Below are 19,312 nucleotides of genomic sequence, written 5' to 3'. Positions count from 1 at the left end.
TTTAACAGCCCTGGTGAGCTCTTGTAAACTCAAGTATGTGGCTTCTGAGCCAATCCATCTTGCGTTTGGTTTTCCTCTTTACATTTCTATACTCTGATCATTTATTTGGTATTTCAGATAAGTCTGTTTGCATTACTTAGATATGGAGTGGCTTCTGAAAAGTCTGACAGTTATTGTTGTGCACCATTTCCTGTGATTTTTGTTGACAATACACTCTTTGTATTATTTCTAGGCAATACACTGTCCGTTATAGGGAGAAAGGAGAATCAGCAAGGTGGGATTACAAGAAAATACCTAACAGACGAGTATTGGTGGATAAACTGATTCCAGACACCATGTATGAATTTGCAATTCAGATCTCAGAGGGAGAAAGGGAAGGCAAGTGGAGTGCCTCAGTTTACCAAAGAACCCCAGAAGCCGGTACGTGTTTTGTTTCTGAATGTGTATTTGCTGTACTTGCCAGTTGTTCAGTCTTCAGTGTTAGAGATATTGGATCTGTTTCTCAGCCTTCAGATTAATTAACATACACCTATCTCACCATGTCTCCACTCAGTGTCTAAGCTGTTAATTACTTTCACAGTGAATGGATAAATGCCCTCATGGGGAAAATTGTACCTGGCAGTCAAAGGAAACTACAGTAAATGATATGCATGGCACCTGCTGCCGAGATAGAATCCATGTGCCTTTTGCTTGCCTCTTCTTTTCCATATTATCTTAGCAGAACTCACCTCATACTCTGATGTCATAACAGCTTTCTTTCCCAACATACTTCGCTGTGTTTTATTGGTTGTCTGGTAGAAGGAGGAAATGTCATGAGATAGCACGGTGGAAGCCTAAGTGCATAATTCCTGTTTTTATAATGTCCGCTTTTGATCTGAAATGAAGTGAATTTTCCATTTGAAAAACAAAACAAAACAAAACAAAACAAACTAATCTCCTTTGGTAATTTCATAGCTACAAGTCAGGAATCAAGATTCTTATGTGTCCTGGAACTTTTAGTCCATTTCTCAGCTTTCTATATATTTACAAAATTTTTGAATAATACAATTGATGAAAGTGTGGGATGTAGCTCTTTTTAGTGAGGAGTACCATTTAACTTGTATTTTTTCTTTTCTTATTCTGACTTGATGAGCAATTTTTTTTTACTGTAACTCTTTAAGACCAGAGATTGCAACACCCTTCAGGCCTGGCCAGCAGAGTTCATGACGAGGCTGTAGTGGGAACTGTAGTTGAATGACATCTGCAGAGCCATCTGGAAGGCCACAGTTGCCCACTTGGATTTAGAGGTTTTCAAATGGTCTCCAGTCTCCTTTTAAATTAGCTAAATGACTGCATGCAGTTACTTCAGTCATTCTTCACACAAGCTTCCTGTTACTTCCTGTTATTTATAGTGCATGGATGAACTGGACTGACCTTCATTGAAAAGTCCATATCACAAAGAAGTGCAGTGCAAACCAGATCTGGGAAAAGTCTGTCTGTCTGTCTGTCTGTCTGTCTGTCTGTCTGTCTGTCTTTCTACTTCTGTATTGCCCAACTTAGTAAAATCACTACTTGGGGCAGTTTACATGAAAGAAGCCAAGAACTTTATAGAGCCAAGCAAGAATAGAATTCCCAATCACCCCCAATGAAATCAATGAGATATTATAACTATAATAAAAAGGTGAACACCTGATGGCATATGATATAAAATAGAATCCCTTACAAACTCACAATAAACCAATAAACCACATAAAATAATTAAATAAAATATAACAAAACATTACAAAATACAAGGTCACACAAGTCATGGCCTCCCTGGACAATTCCGTTTTAACAAGTTTTCTAAATGTTTGGAGGAAGGAGGCCTGTCTCACTTCCAAAGGAAGTCTTTTCCACAAAGAGGGTGCCACTACAAAAAAATTCCTAATTCTTGGTGGAATTTTTCTTTATTTCTCTTGGGGTAGGCACACTCAATAGTAAGGCCTGTGAGGATCAGTTTAACCAGGTAGATGTTCTTGGGGACAGACACTCTGACAGGTAAAAAGGTCCCAAACTGTTAAAGGCTTTATGGGTCATAACCAACACCTTGAATCTGGCATGGGAGCCAACCAGAAGCCATTGCTGGAGCTTCCGTACCATCTTCAAGGAAAACTCACATACAGAACATTGCAGTAATCAATTCTGGAGATTACCAATTTGTGAATCAAAGTATTCAGGGATTTCTCATCCAGATAGGGGTGTAATTGGGCAATCTGCCTAAAGTGAAAAAAAGTGGTCCTGGTCATGGCAGAAATTGGATGTTCCATTGATAGCACCAGATCCAGACATATTCTCGAATTGTGGACCTCATCTTTTATTAGGAGTGTAACCCTGTCCAGGCCAGGTAAATTACCCGTAATGAAGCAGAAGACCCTCTAACACAGTGGTCCCCAAACTTGGGCCTCCAGATGTTCTTGGACGTCAACTCCTAGAAATCCTGGCTAGCAGAGGTGGTGATGAAGGTTTCTGGGAGTTGTAGTCCGAGAACATCTGGAGGCCCAAGATTGGGGACCACTGCTCTAACAACAAAATATCTTGTCAGGATTCAATTTCAACTTGTTTGCCCTCATTCAGTACATTATTGAAAACAGGCAGTGCTCCAGAAGCTGAACAGCATCCACTGCTGATTTAGTAAAAGAGAGATAGAGCTGTGTGTCATCAGTATATTGATGGCAGCACACTTCAGACCTCTGGATGACCTCTCCCAGTGGTTTTACATAGATGTTAAAAAGCCTATGGAGACAATTGAGCTCTGAGGGACTCCATAACAAAAGGCCTGGGGTATGTGGAGGAGGAGCTCTATTACTTATTTAATATTATTTACTATTCTCTTCCTTTTTCTTTCTCTTTTTTGGTTCTGCTGTATACTTCAACAGCTCCCACTAGTGCACCAGAAAACCTGAATGTTTGGCCAATAAAAGGCAATACCCCATCTGTGGCTGCCTCTTGGGATGCTCTTTCAGAGAGTGAGGGGAAAGTGAAAGGTAGGTGATGAATTTGAGACGTATGTTCCAGACCAAATAGACTTGCAAGACAAAAGAACAAAACAAAGTGCTATATGTTGCGTTAAAATCCTAGTGCTATATCGTGCAATACTTTGTGGTGGTCTGTTGGCAAACTGAAATCACTTAGGCTGGAAACACTAATGGGGCATAGCTATGCTAGAACAAACAGAATACTGTTTTGGTTGTTGTGGGTTTTTCGGGCTCTTTGGCCATATTCTAAGGGTTGTTCTTCCACGTTTCGCCAGTCTCTGTGGCCGGCATCTTCAGAGGACAGCACTCTGTGCTCCCAGAATACTGTTTTACCTTCAGTTGTGACTTTATATTCAGCCCTTTGATCTTGGTCATATATACTACAGATCTGATCTGGTACTAATAGGCATTTCCTTTCCCTGGTGAAATACTGGAGATTGCAGTTCTCTGAGGATTCTCTAAGGAAGGATCCCTGACACTTTTGTCAAACTACCATTCTTAAGACTCTCTTTGTTGTACATTTTGCCACCTTTGGCTCCAGATTTTTACAACCATCAGCATGTTTTGTTCTCATGGTTTAAACATTTACCCATTTTAGAGAGAAAGGCAACCCAAACAGAAAAGGTTGTGGGTACAGTGAGTTTTGATTAGTTTAATTTGACTATAAAACTTCGCTGTGGCACCTAGAGATGCCAAAAGCTTTCCCTGACTCTGCTCTACAGTCCCTCCAAGTTTGGTGAAGATTAGGTTTCGGATGTTCCAGTTATACACCCACAAAGAGGGTCCCCCCAGGAAAGTTCTCCCCAGGAACCTAGAGATGTCAAAAATACAGAGAAGCTTTCCATGGCAGTGCTCAGTGATACTGGAAGTTGTAATCTGACATCATCTAGAGGGTCACCTGGTTGTCATCTCTATATTCAAATGCTAAAAATAAACCAACTACATCCTATATTTGAATGTTTCATAATTACGTAATTTTTGGGTACTGCTTTGTATAGAATGTCCTGAATCTTTGCTACTTACTGTAGGCCCTGATATTTCTTATTTTAAATGAGGCAACTATGGGTGATCTGGGAGCAACCCATATTGTATATTGTGTAGTTTGTCACCATACCTCAGTTGTGCAGGAATTTGTGCATTTCTTTTGGTGCTACAAGCATAATATAAAAGCTGTCCATAATATGTTAAAAGTGTCTTTAAAGAGAAAATTGGGTCCTCCTTGATCAACATCTCTGCTGTGCCCATCCTTTTCTTTTCCCGTTTTCTCTTGATTGATACTTTTGATACAGAGACCCTGGTTTATTCAGCCACATTTACCTTTTTCAAATAGAAGCAGTATGTAATAGAGTACTAGAATTTGGGAGATGTGAGTTCAGATCCAATTTCAGCAACTCTGCTTAGGCTTGTTTTACTGTCTTAGCCTGAACTGCCTCACGAGTCACTGTGGGGAGAAATGAGGAGAAGGAATATAAATGGTTGTTGGAGGAAAAGCAGGATATAAATATAATAAATAAATAAATGTGTACTGCATCTTACTGTTGATTTACAGATCCTAGAATAATATCCTTGGTTAGTAAACTGACATTATACTGGAGTCAATTTTGAATGAAGAGAGGATATCTGGTCTAAGCAAGCCAGAATCTACATACAGTACCAAAGCCATCATATGAGGACAAAAGTGAAAGACAGGAGCAGAGTAAAGGACTGAATTCATGGACATCCATCCTTTATAATAATAGCTATTGAGGAAATATAAATTGTTGTGGGCTCTTTCTTGGAGCATTAGCAATACCACTATGGACAGTGTGCCTTTTGTTAATTCATTATTTGATCCTCTCAGTTTATGTATATGCAAAATATTTTGATATCCAAGGTAGCAATGATTGTCTGGGGGTATTCATTTAAATACTGGACATATATGTCCTAAAAGTCCAACTAAATGTTGGTTCACAACTCAAGTTACTACATCTATATAATGTCTTTTACACCCCAGCTGTTGACTTGACGTGCATTGCCAGTGTATTAATTTTAGTAATGCACGTTCTAATTCATCCTACCCATACAGTCTGTCCGCTGGAAACAGGATAGTTTTCAGTTTCCTCCTTCAAACCGTCTGCCAAATCATTTCAGAATACATTCTCTCATATGCCCCCGCTCTCAAGCCCTTTGGAGCAAAGTCCATTTCCTACTCGGGAGATACAACCTCCGCCCTAGTTGACGGTCTGCAGGCTGGTGAGCGCTATATTTTCAAAATCCGTGCAGCAAACAGAAGGGGCCAGGGGCCTCAATCCAAAGCCTTCAGTGTGGTCTTGCCAGCAGGTAAGCATACTTTGTACCTTCCTCAGCCCTTCTCTTTTTTCTTCTTTGGTGTTTTCACTTTGTTTCATTGAGACAATTGAATTGCTTTGGAGTGGTGATTTTCTATTTCAGTGATTATTACATATACAGTCGTGCCCCGCTTAATGATTACCCCGCATTATGACGAATCCGCTTCACAACGATGTTTTTGCAATTGCAATTGCTTTAAATAGTTTTTTTCCGCTTTGCGAAGATCGGTTGCCTGCTTTGGGAACCAATTCTTCGCATTATGACAATCAAAACAGCTGATTGTCGGGTTTCCAAAATGGCCACCGGGTGCTCAGAATGGCTCCCCGCTGTGATTAGGGATGGATTCCTCGCTATACAGGCACATAAAATGGCCACCATATGGAGGATCTTCGCTGGACGGTGAGTTTTTAGCCCATTCGAACACATTAACAGGGTTTTAATGCGTTTCAGTGGGTTTTTTATTTTTGCTTTATGACGTTTTAGCTCTACAGTGATTTTGCTGGAACGAATTAACATTGTTAAGCGAGGCACCACTGTAGTTGCGAGCACCTTGGTTTTACAATAAACACAGTTACACTCTTCTAAGACATGGGTGGGCAACCCTGGAGCTGCATGCAATCAGGCTAATTTCAAAATCTGTTTTCAACTGGCCTGTTCAGATCTCTGGGCGTGGCAGTATTTAAGAGAGAGGATGAGGTGATGTACAGTAGAAATGAGAGAGAAGAATGTTGATCATTTTGGCTAGGGCCCTATCCACTGGTGGCCTTGTGCCTGGCAACTACTAGCCTGTAACCTCAGCAGATTATCTCTAAGAAATGGAGGACCTTCAAAGCTTGAGATTAAAAAAAAAAGCTAGCAGACATCACTGAAAACAAGGTGGGACCAAAGCCCAGTTCAGTTGTGCTTCAAAGAGTGTGGAAGCAGTGAGGGAAGAACATTAGCTTCTGTTGTCTCCTTAATCATTGATATGTATCTGTTTAAGAGGGAGAGGCTTCTGGAGCCTCTCCACAAGAGTCAGAGCTCTGATTTCTTTGGGTTTTGGTTCACATGGGGAAACCACCCAAATACAGGAACATCCTCCTGTTCAACAGTTGTATTTCTGTGATTAAAGCCACAGGATAAGAGAGAGGGGTGCCAGCCTCCCTCAACACCTCTTGACTTTAAAACATGATTGAATAGGACTCAAATCTCAAAAAGTAAAAATAGAAATAGAAATGTTTTATCCTGGTATTGGAATGAACCTGATGCATTGTGGCCCCATATAGACTTTGGAGCCTTTCGTGGGGCTCCAAAATGAAACAGAAAATGAATCAATTTGATGGTATGTAATAACAATAGAACAGGGGCAGAACAATATTGATCAAAACAAAAAGCCTCAAAGTCTGTTTTGTGCAAACATTCACACCCAAAATGCAAATTTAGTTTTCTATCTATCTATCTATCTATCTATCTATCTATCTATCTATCTATCTATCTATCTATCTATCTATCTATCTATCTATCTATCTATCTATCTATCTATCTATCTATCTATCTATCTATCTGTCTGTCTATCTGTCTGTCTGTCTGTCTGTCTGTCTGTCTGTCTGTCTGTCTGTCTGTCTGTCTGTCTGTCTGTCTGTCTATCTATTTATTTATACCCCGCCTATCCGGTCATTGCGACCACTCTAAGATTTTAAAATGTTCAAATTTTGAACCTTAGCAACCATTCAGTTTAACTTAAATACTATTCCAGAGTTTTAGTTTCAGGCTATATTCTGTGAGTAATTTTCATCACCATAATCTCAAACTGGCTTGAATATGTTACAGCGAATCACAGGAATAAGTACCTTTGGTTTACTGTGCCCCTCACCACAGTTAAAATACCTTTCCTTTCTGTACTTGTTACATATTTTAATATATTTCTGTATTAATCTCTCTTTTTTTGGTTTTGTTGTAGAAAGTACAGATGAACTGAATGTTGATCAACAAACACATACTGAAGATTCAGAACCACAACCAAATTCCTCCTCTCAGGAGCTCTCACAAACTTTATCCTCTAAACATACTTCTGTCCAACTATCCAGTTTGCCTGGTGGCAGAGATTCCAAAAGTTCTATTTCTGATCTCAAGAAGAAACTCCCAGCTGGTAATAGAAACCCCACCAAAAAACAGTTGTCCTCCAGAAAAGATGCAGAGCTGAAAGGAGACTCTCACTCCACAAGGGATACTGTTGGCCACCATGCCAAAAAAGAAATAGCGACAGAACAACCAAAAACTCAGGATATTAAGAGCAGCATTAAGTCTCACTCTTCTGTTAAACCATCACATGCTATCAGTTCCTCAGGGAAAATGCCTCATAGTTCACAAACACCTGTAAATACAGAGCAGATAAGTACTGGGAAGCAAAGATCATTACCCTCTTCGTCTTCCTCCCCTGCTGTTCCCAAATATACAGAAAATGAAACAAAGAGTTTGAGACTCGACAGTTCTAACTTTCCTTCATCCTCTGAAGTCACATTAGATAATCCACCTGTTGACAATGAAAGTAATGATGAAATTGACAGCACAGAGGAAAAGCACATTTCACATTCGGATGAGCAGCATTCTGTATCTCGGAAGGTGGTTCAGAGTCGTCCACCGAAATTGCCTACCCTTTCTGTATCAGTCAAGTCTCCTACATTACCTGCAGTTGCGGGTAATCCACACCATCCCTCTTATAAACTAGTTCCTGTTGATACCAGTGATCCTTCTGAAAAGTCTAGTGGCAGAGATTCATTAAAAAGAGAGCAAAAGCCAAGTTCTAGGCCTCAGGGTGGCTCATCTCCATCTATGCAAGCCAGGCCTCCGTCTCATTCCAATCGCCAGGCAGTGAGAGATCCAAGAGTAGCCACCTCTGCAGTTTCTGCTGCTGCCACCCATACATTACCTCACTCATATCGCCCATCTTCCACCAAACATAGGCCTAGTGGAAGAGAGGATTTTGACGATAAGGACAATGAGGGTGATGAAAATGAAGAAGGCAAAGAGAACAAACGTGGTTTGTTGTCATCAAGATCCAGTTCTAGGGCCTCTTTGGGCCAGACTGTATCTGAACGGGTTGATTTGTTGAAACATCGATCAGCTCTCACTACAAACCGACTTGCAAACAGGGGAAGTAATACTCATGATACCAGGATTCAACCTTCTAAAGACTCCTCCATTGTTGAGTCCTCTAAGGTTCATCCACACGCCAGCTCTCATCAGACAACTGGCAGATCTACTTCCAGTAGTGATAGTGATAAAAATCTGCAAGATGTAGATGAAACCCCACTTCCATCAACTCTTTCCCATGGCAATTCACCATCCTTTCCTAAATCTTCAGTAGAGTATTCCAGAAGGAGAAATCCTCAGGTTGAATCTAAGAGCCATCACAGAGATATGACCACTGAAAAATCCAATCCCACAAAAACACAAGAAGAAATCCATAGTGAAGAAAAGGATGCCACAAATACTGATTCTTTACATGAAGCTCAGCACTCTGATGCACTGATTTCAGTATCTGGCCAGTCTCCCTCACTGAGCAAGCATCATTCTGGTGTTTCTCATCAGTTAACTAATGGTCAGAGTTCAAGGTCTAGAGGGACATCTCCATCTACTCGCTCAGTTCCAAGGACATCTGTGGGAAAGTCATCTCCTCTACGGTCTCCTGCTTCTAAATATCAACCTGATGATCTAGAGAGCAAAGATATATTTCCTAAACCCAAAGAGGCTTCACCTTTGCCTAAAAAAATATTAACGGGAGGTTCTCATGCTTTGTCACGTAAAACACCCCATCCAGAAACCAGCCATCATTCACAATCCCAGCCCTCCTTAAATTTGAGAACCCAACCCACACTGATACCCCTCCAAAGTAATGAAAACATGGAGGATGAAGATGAAGGCAACTTAGAGGGAAACTATAACAAAGAGGCAAGTGATATGAAGAAACAGAAGAATTCTCATTCAGTCCCTGCCAAGGAAGTTTCTACACGTAGGAGAGTATCTACATCTTTGTCTCGGGAAAGTACCAGTGCTCTTTCAAAGCATTCTGATTCTCATACTAGTAAATCTGGTGAAAAATCTCCAGCTCAGCATGAGCCATTAACTTCCTCCAGAAGGTTAACTTTGCCACCAGGACAACGTACTGGGTTGAAGGTTATTACTTCTAGTGAAGATTTGTTTGATATATATAAATTGCCTGCATCTTCCCATCAATCCAAATATGTTGAGCCAGAATCTACCTTTTCAAAAGACACAGTAAAAGACCATCAACATAGTAGGGATACTGCTTTATTTTCAAAACCACCCTCAACATCTCTTAGACAAACCCATCCTTCTTTATCCCGTTATCCCTCTGTTTCCAGAGTACCTTCTAGGACAGCTTCCCAAACAGGCAAAAAATATGGGCTCCCGGAGCCAGCCTCCACAAAAACTGAACATTTTCCAAAAACAACTTCTTCTAAAACACACCAGTCTTTTCCAAGCCATGATGATAATGAAGATTATGATCAGTCAGAAACAGAGGAAAATCCCAAAGCATCTTTAGCAGCAAGGTGGCCATCATCCTCAGTTTCAAGAGGCAGTAAAAACTTAAATAATAACACAGGTAGGGAAAAGAGTAAATCACCAAGCACTGCTTTGTCTCACGAAGCAAAACTTGTTGATGAGGAAGATTACAAGGAAGAGGAGGAGGAGGCGGAAGAGAAGGCAGAAGATGAGGAAGGGAAATACACTATTTCCAAAACATTAAATACTGCTACATTGGACAAGTCTGCTTTAACTTCCAGGTCTTTCCAGTCTTCTAACACACCTCATACCTCACGTTCCTCTGGATCTACTTCTGTATCTTCTCAACTTCATCCAACTCATACTGCTTCTCCAACAAGGTCTTCAGCTTCCTCAGTGTTCTCTAATCAGCGAATACAAAATTCAAGATTATTCAACCTTTCTCAGCGACAGCAACCTAGACTTCCTCACAGACAAGGTAATGTGCATTTGATGTTCGTACTAATGGTTGTTATTAGGCCATTAACTCCCACCATAACTGGTTTACAAAGAAAATGCTTTGTTATAAAAAAGTTTTCTCATGAAGTCCCCATCAGTGGATATTGCTCTGTTCTAGAATCATCAATTCATTCTGCTAATAGGAATGAATCAGTGAATGGTTTTTATTCTTTGCATTAACGTCCCCCCATGTCTTTCTGTTGGCAGTGTGCCAGTTCTCTCAGAATTGCACCATTTTTATTCAGTGACCCAAATTCTGTTGTTTAGTGTAGTAAATTGCACTAGAGTAGGTCAATGGAATCAATAGAGATTTAGTGAGTCAACTGCTGCGTACGTTCCATTGATTCAAATAGACCTTTTCTAGAATAGGCCTATTTGAATCAACGGCACTTACATAGGAGTTGACTCGTCCAACCCCACTGATTGGGCCTACTCTCATATGACTTACTACACTATTCAACTACATTTCAATCCTATTCCTGTCCACTTTAATTCATTCACATTGAGTAAAAAAGGTAAAGGTTCCCTTTGACAATTTGTCCAGTCGTTTGCAACTCTAGGCGGCAGTGCTCATCTCCGTTTCCAACCCATAGAGCTAGCATTTTGTCCGCAGACAATCCTCTGTGGTCACGTGGTCAGCGTGACTAGACATGGAATGCTGTTTACCTTCCCACCGAGGTGGTACCTATTTATCTACTCACATTTTTGCATTTTGCATGCTTCGAGCTGCTAGGTTGGCAGGAGCTGGGACAAGCGACGGGGGCTCACTCCGTCGCGTGGATTCAATCTTACGACTGCAGGTCTTCTGACCCTGCAGCACAGAGGCTTCAGCGGTTTAACCCGCAGTGCCACCACGTCCCTTATACATTCACATTGAGTACTGCATTACATTACATTTATTGTTTTAGAATTTTATGTTTACCTTCATTCAAAGTTCTCAAATTCCATGTTCTAATTATATGTCTTTTGCTTTGGTGCACATAGGCCAAGAGATACCCTCTCTTATCTCCATTGGAATTATCAGTTTTGTTTTGCTGGTGTGACTGTTAATCCAGAAGGGGTGGATGAGTCTAAGCCTGGAGTCTCAGCTTTGACCATTCTGCCTCGGGTTACCCCCTCTCCCACAAAAGTCTACTCACATAATGAAAATAACCATGAAAATCACAAATCTTCAGTGCAGTTATATTTACTGTATGGTAACTAGTGTATTCTCACTAGACCAAACCAGTTTAAGCAATATGTGTTTGGTCATTGTATGTATGCTAACTGAAGTCAAAGATTCATTGCATTATGCTAAATATTTTGGGGGGATTTGTTTATTTGAGCGCGGCAATTTCATTGAATGGACAAGACAAGGAATATCATGTGTTTGTTCTATGTGTATTTCAGGTAATGGTGGTCGGCCCAATCTAACAACAAAACTAGATCAAAATAATAAAATATCTCCTGGTAATAATGGCAAACGACATGGACAGAAATTGATAAATGGTCCACAAGGAACAAAGTGGGTAGGGTGACATTATTTAAAAATATAAAATACTTGTAAGATTTAATTTCATATTCTTTCATATTGGAGAGCCCTTCAATCTACACATTGTTTTTAGATTGTGGATCTTGACCGAGGACTGGTGTTGAATGTCGAAGGACGATACCTCCAAGATTCAGAAGGAAAACCTCTCAGGGTAAAATTAGGAGGAGATGGCCGTACTATTGTTGGTATGTTAAAAAATTTTTTTTACTTTTATGTAGTATGACTTATTATATTTTTAGTAAATTGCCCAGAAGACTTCATTTAGTGAGTGGTAGAAATGTTCTGTAAATTAATACTGAATAAGCAAAAGAATATTAATAGAAATCTGGACATTGGCCAATTGTGGAGTTCTTCCAGCAAAGTGATCCGGTTGATTACTTGATCCTATTTAGTTCCTAAGTTCCTATCTAAAAGGAGCCAAACGAAATTATCACCTATCTGTACTTGTTGTTTAGTCATTAAATCGTGTCCGAATCTTCGTGACCCCATGGACCAAAGCACGCCAGGGCCTCTTCTCTTCCACTGCCTCCCAAAGTTTGGTCAAATTCATGTTGGTTGCTTCGCAGACACTGTCCAGCCATCTCATCCTCGGTCGTCCCCTTCTCCTCTTGCCATCACACTTTCCCAACATCAGGGACTTTTCCAGGGAGTCTTCTCATGAGATGGCTAAACTATTGGAGCCTCAGCTTCAGGATCTGTCTTTCCAGTGAGCACTCAGGCTTGATTTCCTTCAGAATGGATAGGTTTGTTCTCCTTGCAGTTGAGGGGACTCTCAAGAGTCTCCTCTAGCACCACAATTCAAAAGCATCAATTCTTCGGTGGTCAGCCTTCTTTATGATCCAGATCTCATTTTCATACATTGCTGCTGGAAAAACCATAGCTTTGACTATGTGGATCTTTGTTAGAAAGGTGATGTCTCTGCTTTTTAAAATGCTGTCTCGGTTTGCCATTGCTTTCCTCCCAAGAAGCAGGCGTCTTTTAATTTCGTGGCTGCTGTCACCATCTGCAGTGATCATGGAGCCCAAGAAAGTAAAATCTGTCACTGCCTCCATTTCTTCCCCTTCTATTTGCCAGGAGGTGATGGGACCAGTGGCCATGATCTTATTTTTTGTTTATGTTGAGCTTCAGACCATTTTTGGCGCTCTCCTCTTTCACCCTTATTAAGAGGTTAGTTGTTGCCACAACAAGGCAGCAATCCGTTAAGGGGTATCTGTACTAGTAAAGGTTCCCCTTGACATTTAGTCCATTTGTGTCTGACTCTAGGGTGTAATGCTCATCCCCATCTCCCAGCTGTAGAGCCAGTGTTTGTCCATAGAAAGTTTCCGTGGTCATGTGGCCAGCGCCACTAGACATGGAATGTCATTACCGAGGTGGTGCCTATTTTTCTACTTGCATTTACATGCTTTCAAACTGCTAGGTTGGCAGGAGCTGGGACAAGTGACGGGAGCTCGTTCCATTGCATGGGTTCGATCTTACGACCACTGGTCTTCTGCCCTCGCAGCACAGAGGCTTCTGTGGTTTAACCCGCAGCACCACCATGTCCCTGTATCTGTACTAGCCAAATTCAATCAGTGCCTATTTTTCATTACGAATGTTACCTTCTTATCCCTGCCTGTCATGTGCTGGTAAAAGTGAGGAGTTCTTTAGAATAGAACTGATAATCTCAGTTTAACACCACAACATGGCTGGATGTACAGAGATTCCAATCCATATGATTATGAGCTAAGCACTAAAAGCTGTCTGCCTTGATGAATGAATGCCAGTGTGGCCTTCTCTTACATTTGAACTATTGAAATGTCATTTTTCCCCCATCCTATTTGGGAGGAAATCTGCAAATCATGCTGAGTCCTTTTTAAAAAATGAATTGAAGAAAATTTTCAGACATCCTTAATTTGGATTTTCATGGATGAAATCTATATATTGGTAGATATAATGCACGGGTCGTGAGTAGAAATAGTTTACTGTTGCATAGCATAGTAAGTTGCATTATAGGATGACCGTTTTGAAACAGTGGGACTTACAAAGAAGTTGATTCACCAGATTCCTCCTTTAATGCACCTACTCTAGTGAGACTTATTACATTAGGCAACAGTATTTCACCTAGTGTTTCCTATATTCAAAGGAATTGCCAAATAGATCTAGTTATACTATTTTTTCTGTAGGAGTGATGAGTAAATTTTGAGGTGGTGGGAAAGAATATTATTGAAAGAACAAGAATTTTGTACGTACTTCATAGGTAAGAATTATTCTTCAAGAAATTAGATTATATATTAAGAGTGTTGATAGTCTCCACAAACCTGCTAGCCTTGGAGTCACAGAAGTGTATTTTTGATGTACTTTCTATGCCTTGTAATTGTCTGTCTGGTTCCTGGAGGAATATTTTATGATAATAACTGTATTTGAAATAAAATTACAACTTGTTTCATTTTATTTAAGATTCTAAAGGCGCTCCAATTGTGAGTCCAGAAGGTTTGCCTTTGTTTGGACATGGAAGATTTAGCAAGCCTGTAGCAAATGCACAAGATAAACCTATCATAAGTCTTGGAGGGAAGCCACTGATAGGCCTTGAGATGATTAAAAGGACAACAACGCCTTCTACAACGACTACTACTACAACTACTACTACTGCCACTACAACTACTACTACTACCACTCCTGAACCAACAACTACTGAGCCACCAACAGAGAAACCATTGCCTACCTGTCCACCTGGCAGCTATCCAGAATATGATGAAGAGGGGAATCTTGTATTAGGTCGTGACGGTCGTGCTGAATGCAATTCTGAAGGTACCATCTTTTATGCTAGCTAAGCATCACTGTTGTCTCTTGCTGTACGGCAAATATTGTGCTATGGAGAAAGATAATTGTTCTTTCAATAAATGCTTCCAGTTTCAGTTCAGAAGAAAAGTAAGATTCAGATGATAATTGCCTCAAATTAGTTCTTGCCGTGAAATACAAAATAAGTAAAGCTGCACTATTATTCTTTCGCAACCATTTATGCTTTCTGTTCTGGTCTGTTTGGATAAGACAAACCAAGAGTAGATGTAGAGTTCTGTGTGATATGAAAATATGTGCAGTAAATGTACAAATAACAGGGCTACACTAAGCCAACACTTAGAAGCTACTTTCATTAGCCTCTAAACATGGAAGGCAGCTCATTGAAGAAGAAAGCCCCCTGTGTCCACATGGATTCTCCATGCACTTTAGAATAAGAATTAACACGTAAACAATTAGCATCCTGCTCATTTCTCCGTTCTCTGCCATTGCCGTAAGGGTAACATTATTGCCTGTCATGGGGTGTATACAGACTGCGTTTACCACAGTGTGCTTGTAACTACTTGCCAAATGGAAAAGAAGATGCCTCACACAGATTAGAAGTGTGGTAGGTTCAGTAGAAGACAAGTAGTTATAGGAGTACATTATGGTATGTTATCACTTCATAAATAGTTGTCTGCTCAGGCTCATTGAGATTAGTTGGTTAACCTATGTGTTGACCAGCTGTTGCATATTTTCTGGATCAACTGTTAGGGAATTAAATGTGCATTATCTTGTTGTCACTTGTGTTCTTTCATTTCTAATATCAACATCACCATGGAATACCACATCATGAAATGGCTACCTGCATTTAGCAGGGAGATGAAATTCTTTCTGGCATTATTTATCAAAACTTCCAGTGAACAGATTAAGTAATGAGTAAGAAGCATGGGATGAGGAAATGTTTGGGCAGCAGAGGAGAGGTTGGAAGGAATGGGCTAAACAATGAATTTGGAAGATATGCAAGAGTCTCAGCAAGAAGAACGAGAAGGAGCTAATCTCTGCTTCCTTGCTTCCGGAATTGCGCTGGGTGAGTATCCATAAACTTTTCTTTTACATTCTGAATGGAATTGTTGTTCATTAACGCCTTTGGTTGTGCTCTAATTAATGCTTCTGTACATGTAGAATAGCATTTGGCTATTTTTCCTGGGAGTTGACCTTTTGTGCTGCATTACAACTGCTTTTTGGTACTTCCAAATTACTGTATAATGTGGCACAGGAATGGATGGGATTCCTAAAGAATAGCCAAGAAACAGGTTGCATAGAGCAATCTGCCATGAATGGATCTGGATTTCAGACATTATTAGAAATACTGTCAGCATCTTCGCTTTTATGTAGCAATTCATTATTTTTGGCGTTCCTAGACCAAAAACAAACAACAAAGGGTGACTATCTGAAGATGTCCATTATTAGTTGGAATGAGTGTAGGAAGAACTGAAGCCAACTATGACTGTGTGAGGGGTTAATTGGAAATAAGTGTGATCAGAGAGTGTTCTCATGGATCTTCACTGTGATTTTATGGTTTTTCAAAATGATGAGCATGTATACGTATATATATAAAAAAGAGAATTTTCTAAAAATATGTTAACAGTACTTATTTGGAAGTTCCTGCTATCATTTTCCAAATTACAGTGGTGCCTCGCTTAGCGATGTTAATTGGTTAAAAAAAAGCACATCGCTATGGGAAAACATTGCTAAGCGAAACACCATTTCCCATAGGAATGCATTGAAAACTAGATAATCCGTTCCAATGGGAACGGATTACCGTTCTTAAGCGAAAATCGCCATAGGAAACATTGCTAAGAGAAACGCGGTTCCGCCATTGGAATGCATTGAATAGGTTTCAGTGCATTTCAATGGTTTTGACAGGTCCGTTTTCACTATTTTTAAAGTGTCTTAAAATGTTCCGTGTTTGTCCATAGAAAGTTTCCGTGATCACATGGCCAGTGCCACTAGACACAGAATGCCATTACCGAGGTGGTGCCTATTTATCTACTCACATTTACATACTTTCGAACTGCTAGGTTGGCAGGAGCTGGGACAAGTGACGGGAGCTCACTCCGTTGCATGGATTCGATCTTACAGCTGCTGGTCTTCTGACCTCGCAGCACAGATCTGTCAAACTTACAGTTCAATGCATTCCAATGGGGGGGGGGGAATTCACCAAAAATTAACAAAGACTCAGAACAAAGCCAAATTAAGTTTGCAAAGGTTTTACAGGGTGCACTAACGATCCCAATCATTTAAAACAGTTTTTGAACATTTTAAGACACTTTTAAAATAGCGAAAACGGACATCGCTAAGCAAAACAAGGGGACCTAAACTGTTATCGCTAAGCAAAGCAAGGTCCCGAACATCGCAATGCGAAATTTCCCCATTGGAAACATCGCTAAACGGAGCGCAAGATCGCTCCAAAAACCTCATCGCTAAGCGAATACATAGTTAAATGAGGCAATCTCTAAGCGAGGCACCACTGTATATGGAATATATATGATATACATATTTTAGAGCTAGTTATGTAAGAATATTGGAAGTTATTGATTAGGGCTCCATAGCCCAGCTGGAGCATTATACTGTACCCATAAATGAAATGTCAAATTTACTTTCTCCCTCCTCTGGCTCTGCTCTTGAGCTCCATGTGAAGCATGCATGGGACTTTAATATCAGTGCCTTCCACCTATATTTCACTGTTAGGTTTTACCTTTTTCTAGTGGGTCTCTGTGTGTATGAAAGAAGGAATGAACATATGGATGAACAGAGCTATTCCTGAAATTGAAATCAAGGAATATGCACTTTAAAAATTCTTACCTAGGATATGCATGTGCTTCGAATATCTCTCTAAGTAGTGTTTTGAAATCTGACCCCCTCTTTTGCTCTCCCTTTCTTTTCCAGCTTCCACTTCTCCAGCTGGCCTGGCCCTAGCATTGCTCTTCACACAATATCATTCATGGAGTCAAGCAAATCCATAGAGGGACTTGAGGCACTGCATAAAAACAGCTGTCCGTCTTCAAAGGTCCAGGATTTCAGCGCCTCCTCTGCCAGTAATTCAGATGGAAATCTGGAAGGATAAGAAAGCTGCCTTCAGAATTTTTACAGCTTGCTCACTGAAACACCATAGCCATCCTATTGCGAACATTGGTCTGAAGAAGCTTTTCAGAACTTGGACTGGCTGGCAAAAGTAGAAGAACTGCCAGTGGAATGAGGAGAACAGTACAAAAACGATACCTGCTGGGTGATCGCTTTGTGACTTTGAAGGACAGCAAATACCTTAGCAGACATATATGGCTACCAGATGCAGTCAATTTATGCCTGCTCAGAATGTTCCAGAATGTTCTCTCCTGGTAGAAAAACACAGTGGCATATTCAGTCAAATATACTGTTATTTGTCAGGAATCTGATCTATCGGCTCTTTCCAAATGGGCTCAAGGAAATGTGGTGTGGAAAAAGAATGCTGCTGTGGGTTCTTCTAACCCTTTGGTCTAATTTCCGCTTTAGGATTTAGAAAGATGAATTCACCAGATACAGATTTGTTTTACTTTCAGAGAATGCAGGAGGATCCCAAGCTTATGTGGCACTGAAAGTCCAGACAGTTAAATGTAAAAAAACAAAATAAAAAAACAACTATAGTCAACAAAGCTATTAAAGTCATGTGATAGCAGCAGTTATAAAACCTTACTGGAAAATATAGGTCTCTAAATTTAAGGGACAATAATAAGCTTGCAAATATTAAAGGAATAACCTTTCTATTTTTCCCCTTTCTGAGCTTCCATATGTTCTTGGACTGAATTACTTTTAAAGTGGGTTGACAGAGTTTTTGTGAATTACCTGCATGCAGGTGTTCTCAGAATTCCATTGGATTTATTCTGAGCAGGTCTTCTGTAAGTTTGTTTGGTGCAGGGACACACAGTAAATGGGCAGGCGTCAAATAAAAGTGCTTTAATTAATAGTGAGCTCTCAAGAGAAGATGCTGGCAATGCGTTCGTAGAAGAATGAATCATTTTTCCATTTCTTTTTGTCTTCAAGGTTTACTTTGGCAGGGAAACTACCAGTCATGTTACTCAAGTTATGTTTTTAAAGTTTGAAAATATAAAGGCTCAATCAGTGACAAAATAATATGGACTGTGCTTGGACATGCTGCTGTTGTTCAAGTCTTGTTTGCATCTGCTCATTTGCTACTGAAACTTGAGCTAAATGAACCAGATTTTCACTGTTAGCTTTACCCTGAACTGGAATAACATTTATCTGTTCAATTTTAAGTTTAAAGTTAACAAATAGATAAATTGATATATTTATTTATCCAGTCATCTTGAAGTTAATATACTTCTAACAATTGAGAAGACTGTTAAATTTTGTGGAAAAGCTGCCATCAGTTGAACAGATGAAGCTTTAGAACCTGCAATGTAGTTACATTAGAAAGTAAAATGGATTATATGCACTGCTAGGTTGCTGTAGTCAGATGTCTAAAAAAAATCTTTTGCACCATTAAGCTACTAATAGGAAAAATGACAAATATTTGAAGATCAAATTTGATTTCAGAGAAGCCATATTCCAGTAGTGAGGAGGCAAAGGGCTGGAACCACAGATGTTAGCATGTTTTTCATAATGATCTCACTGCCAGTAACTACACTAATTTAATAATTAT

At 40.0% G+C, this 19,312-nt stretch overlaps 1 protein-coding gene and 1 long non-coding RNA gene across 4 annotated transcripts in view; both read left to right on the top strand.

The window, feature by feature from the left end:
- FNDC1 (fibronectin type III domain containing 1) overlaps window positions 1-19,312 on the top strand; it is a 116,695-nt gene that overhangs the window by 51,602 nt on the left and 45,781 nt on the right. For all 3 annotated transcript variants that reach the window (XM_072994707.2, XM_072994701.2, XM_078383215.1), the window contains exons 4-10: window positions 233-420; window positions 2,895-3,002; window positions 5,124-5,312; window positions 7,261-10,305; window positions 11,715-11,833; window positions 11,930-12,041; window positions 14,293-14,643. In XM_072994707.2, the coding sequence (XP_072850808.2) occupies window positions 233-420; window positions 2,895-3,002; window positions 5,124-5,312; window positions 7,261-10,305; window positions 11,715-11,833; window positions 11,930-12,041; window positions 14,293-14,643 (4,112 nt within the window). The remainder of the gene's footprint in view (window positions 1-232; window positions 421-2,894; window positions 3,003-5,123; window positions 5,313-7,260; window positions 10,306-11,714; window positions 11,834-11,929; window positions 12,042-14,292; window positions 14,644-19,312) is intronic.
- Window positions 15,412-18,305, top strand: LOC144585916 (uncharacterized). Its single transcript, XR_013540541.1, has 2 exons — window positions 15,412-15,700; window positions 17,563-18,305. It is a non-coding gene; the product is annotated as an uncharacterized LOC144585916 (long non-coding RNA).

Source organism: Pogona vitticeps, chromosome 1 (assembly GCF_051106095.1).
Source record: "Pogona vitticeps strain Pit_001003342236 chromosome 1, PviZW2.1, whole genome shotgun sequence".
Lineage (NCBI taxonomy): Eukaryota > Metazoa > Chordata > Lepidosauria > Squamata > Agamidae > Pogona > Pogona vitticeps.
The sequence above is the reverse complement of the archived record's forward strand: the minus strand, read 5'-3'. Positions and strand labels throughout refer to the sequence as shown.